This window comes from Protomyctophum bolini (genome assembly GCF_963924005.1).
Source record: "Protomyctophum bolini genome assembly, chromosome: 8".
NCBI classification, from domain to species: Eukaryota; Metazoa; Chordata; class Actinopteri; order Myctophiformes; family Myctophidae; genus Protomyctophum; species Protomyctophum bolini.
In genome coordinates this window covers 33,190,507-33,204,041 of record NC_137869.1, presented here as the reverse complement: position 1 = coordinate 33,204,041, position 13,535 = coordinate 33,190,507, and the positions used below count along the sequence as shown (strand labels likewise).

Here is a 13,535-nt window from a genome sequence, read left to right as displayed (position 1 = left end):
ATTAAAGCTATATAATATTAACAATGTATTACATATTTTATGTAAAATAATGACTTCACTATAGCCTATGTTCAGTTCAATGGACATGAACATACTACTGGAGTGGAATATATATAGTAGCCTATTTCTGAAGAGAACAGGACTAACAGACTGGATGTAGGATTTAAATCACTCCACAAGGTGGCAGACGATGCAACATAACGATGCAAGCTTCCCTTAAACGCCAAAGAAGAAGTAGTCTATAGTTCCTTCCTATTTAGTCATAATAATGTAATAGCTCTAGCCTAGGTTCATTTTATAATAGTGCAGACAGTTGACAGCTGCCTGTGTGGACGAGGTCATTCTAAAGGTAGTTCATATGAGTTGACACATTATTCAGTTTCGTAACTGAAACAATAATATTAACCCACGGTGCTTAACATTTTACGGACATCCAAAGCTGTTAACACTGCTAGCTCTAGCCCAAATTTTTAGATTCCCGTAGAGGTTTTTTTCGATTAAAAAACCTCTACGAGAATCTAAAAATTTGGGCTATGCTAGCTCCAGCTTGATAATGTTAGCTAGTCTATGGTTAGCTCTCAGAATTCACCTTCCAAATGTGCTATTGTCTGTCTGTGCTGTGGCACTGACGTTACTTCACAGCGAGGTCTAGTTGGAGTGATTCTCCTACGCAGTAGACAGAAAATACCGGTAGTAAAGAAGTTGTCCTAGACAGTGGAGCAGTTGAAATGAACGTACGCCTACCATGTAATTCTGTAGCAATTCTCTCTGTCTGATGCTGGCTGCTGTGTGTGGTCCACATTGCCTGATTACTGCACCTGTGAGGTCACAGGTGCTAGACTAGAGTGACAGTGACTGTATAGGCCATACAGTCACTCTGTCACTCTAGTCTAAAGCCTACCAGCCACCACCATATGACCCATCTATCATTATGACTATCACACAAGTGGTTCTCAAACATTTCATTGGCCCCCATAACTCTTTTCTTGAGACACACGTACACTTGGTTATACAGACCTGTTAGCAAGCAGTGTTCATTTTTTCCCCGCAATATTTTGATTTAGTATTTTGAATAACACACCATTTAGTCATAGTCGTATTTAGTCTTCTGAACCTTAGTCGACTTACCGTAGTCTTTAGTCTTAATGCAATGTTAATTTCGCCAGAAAATATGTCTTAGTCTTTTGAATAACACACCAATTAGTCTGACTCTTAGTCCTATTTAGTCTCCTGAAAAGCCTTAGTCGAAGTATTTTGTCTTAGTCAACAAAATTAACACTGCTGTAAGAAGGGTCCATTCTGAACCCCCTCAATGACACCTGGGAGGGCTGAGGGTCCCTGAACCCCACTTTGACAACCACTGGTTCACAGTACTGATCGCTATACTGTATTCTCCCCTGACCCAGAACCCTGATGATCTTAAAACAGCTCGCCAGTAGAGTCACAATATCCTCTCAGTTGTGTGCCTGCCTGAGAAACCCCTGGAATATACAAGACATGAGCCGGCCCAGTTCAGGTACAGTATCTGTGCATACAGCGTGACTTCACTTGCTATCATATCATTCACTGTATGATCCATGCATGCAGTTGAATCAGTAGCATGTAACAGAACTATGGACAGTACAGAGTACACTGATGTCATACTGTATAACTATGTAATGATGCTAGTAGTAGTGACGTAGGGCAATTCTCAAACGTTTCCGGCCGAGACCCCCCAAAAGAATCAAATTCCACAGATAAATATTGTGGAAAATAGTAGATCGACAAGCTTGTACATCGACTGTTTTCATTTTAGCCCCTTTCTTATATTTTTTCTGTCATCTGGGGACCCCCCAAAAATCATATGGGGACCCACAGGTTGAGAACCACTGATGTAGAGAACCCATCTGGTGTTTTTAAGTATGTGTATATCTTTGTGTGTGCTTGCGTCTACTCTTCTGTATGTGTCTAGATGTGGCAGCATTCAGGGAGATCTTTTCCAAGTCCAAGCACATAGCCATTCTGACTGGATCAGGGGTGAGTGCAGAGAGCGGGGTCCCCACCTTCAGAGGAGAGGGGGGATACTGGAGGAAATGGCAAGCACAGGTAAGGCAAGGCAAGTTTATTTGTATAGCAGCACATTTCAGCAAAGATGAATACAGTAAAAAGGAAGACGGAAACAAGAAATTAAATGCTCATCTCCTTAATAGGCGATAAGAAGTGTTGACCACTCACTAAACTGTTCAGCTGATCTGTCAGGGCTGGTATGGTAGAATTTAAGGAAACACTTATTAAGGACACAATATAAAAAGACAATATAGCCAAAGTAAAAATAAATCGCTATAAACAGAGGAAGTACAGTGCAGAAGAATAATTAAACAAATCTCCAAAGGCAGGACGAGGTCGCTTCTCGCCCTCAGGCGTCTTACCGTCTTACCGCCCAACAGCACCACCCCTCTGTCTTCTATCGTCTTTCCCCTGTCAGTAAAACCTACTTGAGTAGGTTAATAAAAAGGTTCATTAACCTACTTACACATTTTGGTGCCAATACTGTGCCACACCCGTTATGCTCAGCTCAGCTCAATCACAGTGCAGAATGGCATACCTTCCAGACAATCACAACCGCCAATCACAGCGCCAATTTCAGCGCCATTCATGGTAATTTTTCCATCCAATCACAGGCTCAGCAGCAATTTCCGTCCCTAATTTTCCGTCCTCATTACTAAAATGATTAGTTATTAGATAGATAGAACAGTGAAGACACTGTTACTGTTGAGAATGATGGTCAGCACTTCTGGTCAGCACTTCTACTTGCCGAGTAGAAACCTTATCTACTCGGCAAGCCTCAGTCAAGACTACGCTCCTATCGAAGTTAGGAGTTACATCTGGTCAGCACTTCCACTCTTGTGACCGCGGATCATTCTCAACCCTTACAGCTTAATTTGTCAAATAATGATTCTGGCAAGAAGCCTTATAAAAGGAGGAAATGACGTAATGTAGCGTAACTTGGACACTCATGCATGAAGGAAGCATGAGTTCAAGTCCGTTGCTCTCCCCAGGTTGGTGGAGTGTGTATAGAGCCCAGGATCACATTAGATAATTGACACGGGTGAAAAATGGGTTACAAAAAAAAAAACGTACGTGACCCTTATCTACTAATTCCTTCAATGTACCTTTCTTGTATCTGCATCTCTGTCTCTATCTCTCACTCTCTCCACTCTGCTAGGAATTGGCTACTATGGAGGCCTTCTCCAGGAACCCGTCCCGTGTGTGGGAATTTTACCACTATCGTCGCGAGGTCATGTTGAGCAAGAATCCTAATCCCGGCCACTTGGCCATTGCAGAGTGTGAGGAGCGACTGGCCAAACAAGGCCGGAAGGTCACCGTCATCACACAGAACATTGACCAGCTCCACCACCGTGCCGGGTCCAAAAATGTCCTGGAGCTCCACGGTAAGTAGCAGAGTTATGAAACATTATTGTTCAATACCAGTATCTGATCAATTGAAATACGCTCTGCCGATACCAACTGATTCTTCCATCCATTTCCGTTTCACCTCCAAATTGATAGTATGGCATTTGAGGTTTGTTTTGGGTACAAGTAGGCTATCTACGGCTGCATCATTCTGCATACTAATGACGTAAGCCTATTAAGCAGAAAAGTCCCGTCACTACTAGTGGTTTGGATGCACATGGACTGTAACTGCTGGATGTCTGAACACTGTACTTCACTTCAGCTTATTTTCTGTCAATTGTCTTTGCCTTCCCCTCCTATATCTTCACATGTTGGTCTTGGGGAATCCAGGCAGTCTCTTTAGGACGCGCTGTATGAGCTGCGGCCATGAAACAGCCAATCACAAAAGCCCGATCTGTGCTGCCCTGGATGGCAAAGGGTAAGGTCTTCAGTTGCAAGAGGTTTGTTGCCTCTGTAGACATTTCCTCCAAATGTATGGCTAGAAAAATAACTTAACATTGACCATGTTCAGTACATTTTTTGTACTAGTATTTTAATCTTGTGTCTATGCTCTAGTCTATGGCATGGGATTCAGATTCAGATTCCTTTATTTGCCATTGTGTAAAACACATAGGAATTTGTTTTGACATTAGTGTGTGTGCATTCCTTATTCCTTTTTTCACATATAACAAATAAACGAACAACACAAATACAACACCGTGCAATAAGTATAAATATAAAGTGCAGAGTTATGGAACATAGTGCACACATGTCCGTTGTCCGGTGTCATAGTGCCGGTGACACTCCCTAGGGGGCGGGGGTGGGAGGGAGTTTGACACATTTAAGTACATCTACAGCTACACTGACAATAACTACACATGCAATTTACAGCTATAGGCCTACATGTAATTGTAAATCAACAAACGTATCTAAATATCTCCCCAGTGCTCCAGACCCAAACACCAGTGATGCCCGTATCCCAGTACAGGACCTGCCCAGGTGAGATACACACCCAAGTTGTTTTCGGATTAAATCTGGTAGCTATGAGTAGAGAAAAAGAGACAAACAGTTGCTCACCGGAGACGTACAAGTCAAAAAAGTTAAAATAGTAAAAGGTGCTCCTGGATCAGACGGGATAAAATGTCAGATAAAAAAGAGGAGGTTCGGGCACTTTATTTAAACCAACATGTTTTGAACTAAACAGTCTTCATCAGGGCTAAATGAATACAAAATAACAACTATCATTATGGGCTGGAAGGATGTGAGACCAGCCCGGTAATTAAACACTTAACAAATGCACAGAGCCTATTCTGGTTTTATAATAAATTATTTCACACATATGTACCATGTGTGTCCTTCTGATTTCATGTGAGCCAGGTGCGAACAGGAGGGCTGTCATGGTCTCCTCAGACCTGCCGTGGTTTGGTTTGGAGAGACGCTGGACTCGGACATCCTGAGCCACGCAGAGAAAGAGCTTGAAAACTGTGACCTCTGCCTTGTGGTAGGTCTGTGTCCAAGTAAATCATTTTTCCTGGGCCATTCAAATAGACTACCCTGAAGACACCCCCTGCATTAAACGTGTCTTACTTTGAAGCAGCAATTTGAAGCGCCCAGATAAAATGTTTTACTGAGCAAATTGCCCCTGGACCACAGTGGTGTTTTCTCACTGTAACCCACTTGGCCATTTGACCTATTGTATCATTATTCTATACATAGACGCTTTGAATTTGTTTAATCATCTACACACAAATCCTGCTCTCTTGACGGCTGCAGGTCGGCACATCGTCCATTGTGTACCCAGCAGCCATGTTTGCTCCACAAGTGGCAGCCAGAGGGGTCCCTGTGGCTGAGTTCAACATGGAAGATACTCCAGTCACCATGCGCTTCAAGTCAGTGACTCACTCACTCATTTTTCCATTTTCCAAATGGTTCCCTTGACTCCCTCCCTACTCGCACTTCACTATAAGGTGTCCACATGAACTATAAAGTGTCCACTACTCCACATGAAGTAACACTCTCAGCTCCAGAGGGCTTATTCTAAATCACTGGTTTTCCACCTGTACCGCAAAGGTATTGCAAGTGAACCCCAAAATAATTGACAAAGCACTATGATTTTAGACGGCAGCCGATGTGGCCAGATGGGTGGGCTGCGAATGCTTTCAAGATTCAAGTGGGCCCTGGAGGACTCCGCTCAACTAAATATATAGGGTTTAAAGGGGCGTACTGTAGGTCAGGCTTGCTACTCTTCACCGGCAGAAAGAATCAGTTGTCAGTCACCATGGTTAATAGGAGTGGACAGCATAAGGATGTATATACAGGTAGTGTCTGGAATGAGACTGAGCCACTCGGTCACTCTCCCTCTCTCAATCTCTGCATTTGACTCTCTTGCACACATACATCTACAGTAAGTGTGACAGCTTAGCTAATAACACTGTAGACAGTGTATAGAGCTCAAGACCCTGATGTTAGAAAGGAGAGTGAAGAGGGCAACAATTCAGGAGTCCCGAGTTGGTGTTGGCTAGACCGCACTCTCACATCACACATGCACGCACGCATGCACGCACACGCACACCCACACACACACACACACACACACACACACACACTTCGTTCAGATTAATTAATTCATATTACATTTACACTCTAGGGAGCACTCTGACATCTGTATTTGTGTGCGTATGTGTGGGTTTTAGGTTCCACTTCCATGGCCCCGCTGGTATCAACCTGCCCCCAGCACTCGCTCGCCACGAGGCCGAGTGCAAATGAGGAAGAGTCCTGGAGTCTGACTCATCTCTTCAGGCACGAGACACTTTATATACTGTAGTTCAGACTGTCTGATGCTGAGAGGCTTTATTGGAACATAATCCAATTCTCTGCCTGTCGCGGTCCAAACAAGAAAAGCTGCTCCCTTGTATATACCCTTTGTCTGGTGTCGAATCCACTGGGAATATTTTCTCCAATCCGTATCTCACATACAGTAAATATAGACTCGATGGCGACAGCCAACGGCACCAATATGGAAATCAACGATGGTGGCTTGCCTGACTTGAATGCAATGACATCTCATTTCGAGATTTGCATACAATTAAAACCAGAACAGCATAATGGGCTTTCAAGACCTTTCTACAGGGCGATGTAATCGCCCTCCTGCCTGCCTGATTGGTTTTTTAACCCAATCCAATCGTGTTGTGACTCATGGCAATAATTGTGATAGTTCTGTTGAATGTATACTTCTGACCCTCATTATTGATGACATGAAAATGTTTTTAATTAGTACAGCATGACGGCAGACTAATATGGTTGTAGGATAGACTCCAGGCAAGATTAAGAAAGTATATGACAAAGCACACTATACTACTCTGTGGTAACTGCCAGAATATAGCCAACTTACTATGGTCTAAAATAATAATTAATTAAATAAATACCCTTTGTTGTTTTTACAAGCAGGATTTATTAACAAGGTGGTTGTAGAAAATAATTGCCATTTGTTAAATAAACACCATATAACATTATTGTAACCTTTACTGCTACAATTAGTTATGACAGCAGGGGGCAGTGTTTAGTTGCCAGTGCTCCAGAGGAAACCCCTGATTCACTCCAAATGAACTGGTTTGTATCCTAATAATATTAGGATACAAACCAGTTCATTTGGAGTGAATCAGGTGACTGGAGAGTTGGCAACACTGCCCATACAGTATATTATACTGTAGTATGGGTTAATTTGTGATAAAAGGCTCAATTGCTATTGCAATTGGTAATGTAATGGCTTGATCTGCTTTGGTTAGAGCGGTAATGTTAACTCAGAGAGGATTTTGGTGTGTCTTACTAAGTTACTATAAGTGTTTTGCATTTGTCATTTTTCTGAATATTGTTGGAACAAAATGAGATAAAGCTGTATTCCGACTCACTGACGAAACTCTGAATTCATTGGTTCCTTAGATTGTGGTAATTTTATTGATTACTTTAAGTTCAGATGGAAATCTATATGGCAGCCTGAACCACCATGATTTTGGTGAGAGAGAGAGAGAGAGAGAGAGAGAGAGAGAGAGAGAGAGAGTGTGTGTGTGTGTGTGTGTGTGTGTGTGTGTGTGTGTGTGTGTGTGTGTGTGTGTGTGTGTGTGTGTGTGTGTGTGTACCTTTTATTCCCCACTCCTTTGGGGTATTTGTATCACTGTACATCTGCACATAATGTATGTCAAATTAGTTACTTAGAGCTATTAATACAGCGCCCAGGTAGCCAAATGTCTTGCTAAGGGACACATTGACACACAGGCAGGGGGTGAACTTAATTGGGACCTTCTGATTACCAGATGGCCTCTTTACCCACTCAGCTATGGCCACTCAGGGGTGTGTGTGTGTGTGTGTGTGTGTGTGTGTGTGTGTGTGTGTGTGTGTGTGTGTGTGTGTGCGCGCGCGCGCGCAGGCACATGCATGCGTGTGTGTGTGTGTGTGTGTGTGTGTGTGTGTGTGTGTGTGTGTGTGTGCAGTGCGTGTGCCTTTCTGCCGTTGGTGATATTCCACTCTGGGTAAAGATGGGATTGTGTTTGTCACCTCCTGCTTTTCCCATGTCCCCTCTTCCATCATTTCAGACTAAACACACACACACACACACACACACAGGCCCAGTCCTGTCTCTTCTTGTGACTTGCTTCCTTCTCTGACTGAGGCGGCTGTGTGTAGACACTCATTTGCAGTGTGGAGGAGGGACTGTTCTATGTCAAAAGAGTCAAAAGCCACCCCTCCCCCCAGCCTTTTAATGGAAACACTCAAGTCCCTACTACTGCTGAGGTTATACTGGGTAGTGTCCATGAGGTCAGTGTGGGTGCACTGCTCATGCATCAGGGACTAGTAGCAAAAATAGCAGATCTACAAGCTCATGACAGATCACAAAGCAATGTGTTGAGTTTGTACATCTACCTTTTTCACACATTTTCTGAAAAGGTTTCTATAATGGTATGCTGGCCAAAAATAAGGTTGCTATGTTGAAAGTGGAAAGCAAACTATTTGAGCTCATTTAAACCCCATACGGTTACAAGCTCACAATGCAATGATTTGTGAGCTTGTAGATCTGCTATTTTTAAGGCCTGCCTAGGGATGCTAGAGTTCAAGTGGTTATAAACAATAACCATACCAACAGAGCTTAACTCTTAACCAAAAAAAGAAATCTTAATTAAACAAAGATTTATCTTTTTTTTATCATATTATCGTTTGATTATTCCTGTGACCAATTAAATAGCGTAGACTGCAGGGGTTCCTCTAGGTAGGACAGTGGTTCGACCTTTAGGGTTCATCACGGTGTTCCAAATGGACCCTTACAGGACTAACTCTGGAAATTATGGGCGTCTTTGAAATTAAAACATTTGAGAGGCACTGCTTTAGGAAACACAACTGTGACCAGTGTCCCTCCATCTCTCACATCCCCCTCCGTCCCTCCATCTCTCACATCCCCCTCCGTCCCTCCATCTCTCACATCCCCCTCCGTCCCTCCATCTCTCACATCCCCCTCCGTCCCTCCATCTCTCACATCCCCCTCCGTCCCTCCATCTCTCACATCCCCCTCCGTCCCTCCATCTCTCACATCCCCCTCCGTCCCTCCATCTCTCACATTCCCCTCCGTCTCTGCATCTCTCACATCCCCCTCCGTCCCTCCATCTCTCACATTCCCCTCCGTCTCTGCATCTCAATTAAATTCAAAGGAGCTTTATAGGCATGAGAATACATTCTACATTGCCACAGCAAGTTTAAGATGATGGGGAAGGTATACAGTTGGAGGGGATACAGCATTGTGATAAACAGAGCTATATTGTGTCATAGTCACGGTATAAAACTTTTTGAAACAGATAGCAGCAAACTTTTGGGACAATTAGTAGCATTTATTTCTCAAAACTAAAAGAGTATACAAAAAAGCCTCTGATTTAAAATGTGTTACAGGTAGCAGCTTTGTTTAGTGTAGAAGGTCTAGAGGTCTACTCTGTATTCCATTCCTTTTATCGCAACAGTTCACAAATCTAGCTGCTGTGTTTGCACATTGTTGTATTTCTTCCAGTAGCCAGTAGGTATGGGAGTATTTTGTTGTTGGTCATGTTTTCAAATTCATTAATCTGTGGGAAGTATGTGTCTCTCTCTGATGTCTTTGTATAGTGGGCAGGTGGTTAGAAAGTGTAGCTCTGTTTCCACCACATTCACCACAGTCTGTCTTCCCTTGGGAGTGGGGTCTGTCTGTGGCGACCTTTCTCTATTGCAAGGCTGTGTTCACCAAGTCTGTACCTAGTCAAGGGTTCAAATTTGCTTTGGTTTTGGGTTGTCTCTTTCCAGTTTGTCAGTGTTACCAAGTGGGATTGTAGATCAGCTGTTTGTCAGTGAAAAAACCCTTACAATGTCAGGAATGGACCAGGAGGCAGGCTTGCAGGTGGAAAAACAAAACGGTTCTTAATGTCTTCCAGGCCTGGATAACATAAGTGGAAAAACCTAAAAGGTTCTTAATGTCTTCCAGGCCTGTATAACATAAGTGGAAAACTGGACAACTAAAGAAGCTGAAACAACATAACTTAATAGAGAGTTACAGGTACCAGCCTCTCCCCATGGTAGCCCTCACTCAACTGAACCATTCCCTATTATATCCCATAATAATGTTATCAGCTCTTCAGGCAACACACCCCACTACACAGGCTTCAAGGCAGCTCCCCCAATAACGGCATCTGTGCAGATAAACACAAGAACATTAGATTCCATGTCACAGCATGTGTGTACCTTGTATGGGACTGTGAATGTACAGTACATGTCACAAGCATACAGCATAAATACAATAAATGTCTATTGTTGACAGTTCCTATAAGTGAGCAAAACCCTGTAGGTTTTCTCTGTGGTTATGTTATGGAGCGTATCTGGGTTGCTGTCTTTTATGTGATTATAACATTTAAGTGCTCTCTTCTTAACTTTGACAATGAGTGGGTATCGTCCTAATTCTGCTCTGCATGCATTGTTGTTTTTCCGTTGGGTGCGCAGGGTGGATTTGCAGAGATATGCTTGTTTTGTGTCTCACTCACATTCCTTTCTGCTGTCTCCCTTCCCCACCTTCCTTCTACCTTCATCTACATCTGTTGCATCCGTGACCCTGTGTGTGTGTGTGTGTGTGTGTGTGTGTGTGTGTGTGTGTGTGTGTGTGTGTGTGTGTGTGTGTGTGTGTGTGTGTGTGTGTGTGTGTGTGTGTGTGTGTGTGTGTGTGTGTGTGTGTGTTTGTGAGGCTGCCCCGCCTCCGTCACCTGCCCAGTGCCCATTAGAGAGTGGATGATGGTCTGATGTTCCCTCGTGACTCTGCTCCAAAAATAACAGAGCCCATTCCCCGCCTGCTAAGCGACGATTTCACACCAATCTGAGTGTGCTCTGCCCAGGCCTGTCAGAGAGAGAGAGAGAGAGAGAGAGGGTTCATTTTATGCATGGCAGCTTCCTCTCTGTGTTATTGCTGACACACCTGAAAATAAGTGTGTATACTTTTGAGGGTCAAATGTCCCCACAAGTATAGTAGAATTTTAGATTTGGTCGCTTACAATAAGGAAAAGACTCAGGTTTGCGTCAATTTACAATTACAATTTAGGCATTTAGCAGATGCTCTTAATCCAGAGAGACTGTATACAGTAAGCAAGAACAAAAAACATGGTAATGCATCAAATACGTAAAACATAACCTAGTCATCACAAATCATACGTCAGTTATGACTTAGGGGTCAATACTATGCATTTAGGGGTTGTGGTTAAAGGGCCACTTCACCCATTTTGCAAAGGTCACTCATTTTGGTTAAATGTCACTCAAACGCTGAATTAATAATGGGCCTTGATATGAAAAGGGTTTGAATGAACAGTGTGTTGGAGGATTATTTGTGCTGTGGAGACTGTCTGCAGCCGTGCTGTGGAGACTGTCTGCAGCCGTGCTGTGGAGACTGTCTGCAGCCGTGCTGTGGAGACTGTCTGCAGCCGTGCTGTGGAGACTGTCTGCAGCCGTGCTGTGGAGACTGTCTGCAGCCGTGCTGTGGAGACTGTCTGCAGCCGTGCTGTGGAGACTGTATGCAGCCGTGCTGTGGAGACTGTCTGCAGCCGTGCTGTGGAGACTGTCTGCAGCCGTGCTGTGGAGACCCTCCCCAGCATGGAATGATGCACACGCCACCTGGCCGCGTAGGCCAGACAGCATGTGGTGAAAAGTAACTTAAGTACTTTTACTCAAGTAGCATATACTATACTATGCCAAGAGTCAACTGTTGTCTACTCCACTACATTTATTTGAGCTTTAGTTAATAGTTACTTGGCAGATTTACATGATTAATAATTGATCAGATTATTAAGTGAAAATCATCAAAAGGTTTTGAAAATAGTAGAATTACAGTAAAAGCTCACAATCGCATTGTGGCACTTAACACGCTTGCAGATCGGTTATTTTCTAATAAAAATAGGGCTTATACTTTTAGGGTTTGTACTTTTGCTCTAGTTAAACTTTGAATACAGGACTATGATAACAGAGTATTTCTACATTGTGGCATTGCTACTTTTACTTACGTAAAAAAACAAAAAAAACAACAGAGTACTTCTGCCACTGACAGACAGTGCATTATGACTGAAGAGTTATTATGACACCCCCCACCCCTCCCCCCCGCTGTAGCCACGGCCAGCACAAGGCTACAGTAAAACATCTCAATGTCACTGTGTCACCGGCAGCCACGGCTTGGAAAGCTTTTGCCCCCCTCCTGTGCCCTCACCCAACACCATTTTTATTAGGTGTTTTTTATGAGCTGTTTTGTGTGTGTATGTGTGTTTGAATGTGTGCATGCGTGCATGGAATGTACGGCACTCGGCATGGAGCTAATTGACCAAACTGTGTGTCAGCTTTGTTGTGCACAAACATCTGGAAATATCTCAGCCATATTTGTTGAAAATTAACACCTCTGGCCTCATGTTTGCCCTACTGTATTTCTGTAGCTGTTACAGTCGTTAAAAAATGGGAAAATAAGATCCTAACCAACATGTGCATCTCCTCAGCACAAATATATATATCTGCAGAAAGGGGTAGACGGGTGTGTAAATAGCAGGTGACAGCACAGGGCCCTTTTTGTCCCATTTTGATCACTGCAGATGCTCATCGACCGTGCCGCGTCAGGGACTCGTTCACCTAATGGACCACATCGTGCCCTTGAATGTCGAGGGCAATGTTTAAAATATGCATGAGCTTGTGTGTCTAGTAAGGCACTTGTAGACAGAAACCCCAATAAGAGGATCAATTTCACTTTCTCGTAGAAACCGGAGCATCCTGTTTTATTCATTCGTCTAGGCCAGGGGTGCCCACACTTTTTTTTTACTTGAGAGCTACTTTCAAAATGACCAGCTCAACAAAATCTATCCACCAAAATATTAAATATTAAATATTCTTTAGGGTCATGTCTGTGATCTACCTGTACATGCTTTCTTTTGGGCACCCCTGGTCTAGGCATACCGTGAAAGTGTATTATTGTTTATTCCGCTGACAGACCGTCCCCCGCACTCCGTCAGCATATACCTGTGACTGAATATCATAGATTTTTAACTTTTAAACTTTAAACTTTATTCATTCCAGAGAGTAAAGTTGGTGAGAGCACCTGCATGCTTGGTATGTGATTGGCTGTGTTTACTGTACTTGTGTTGTCACGCAAGCCTTGTGGTACTGTTGATACTGTAGTCATCATCACAAAAGAGTTATTGCAAAAGTGTAAGCACTGGATGCTCCGATCAGGTTTTTTGGGACCGATCCCGATCACCGATCCCGATCACAGATTGTTTTTCTTATGATCGGCCGATACAGGTACCGATCTTGTGCGTAAAGGGAGTATGTCAAAACCCACGTGAAAGCTGTCCCTGTGTGTGGGGAGGAAGGAAAGAATGTTTAGGCCTGTCACAAAAACTTATATTATACTATATCTGATTGACATTTATACCACTTAAAATGTATCCTCGTTACACCCCTATTAATTGACCATTACCATTGTCTTATACTAGGTTTAAATACCACCAACTGTTCTAAAACTAGTCTGTAAAACTAGTGCTTATGATGGTCCAATAATCGGCCGATATTCACTGCGATCG

General features: G+C 43.3%; 1 protein-coding gene across 2 annotated transcripts; it reads left to right on the top strand.

Annotated features, from left to right (window-relative positions):
* The first annotated feature begins 223 nt into the window (after positions 1–223).
* On the top strand, positions 224–7,073 carry sirt5 (sirtuin 5). Of its 2 annotated transcripts, none has more exons than XM_080769312.1 (9): positions 224–349; positions 1,407–1,516; positions 1,952–2,085; positions 3,206–3,431; positions 3,784–3,871; positions 4,378–4,431; positions 4,810–4,933; positions 5,206–5,321; positions 6,126–7,073. In XM_080769312.1, exons 2-9 carry the CDS (start codon positions 1,414–1,416, stop codon positions 6,196–6,198), a joined length of 918 nt encoding a protein of 305 aa, XP_080625438.1. In that variant the 5' UTR covers positions 224–349; positions 1,407–1,413; the 3' UTR covers positions 6,199–7,073. The 2 variants fall into 2 exon arrangements, with proteins under 2 accessions (XP_080625438.1, XP_080625439.1); XM_080769313.1 differs by having other exon boundaries at positions 264–337.
* The last annotated feature ends 6,462 nt before the right edge of the window (positions 7,074–13,535 follow it).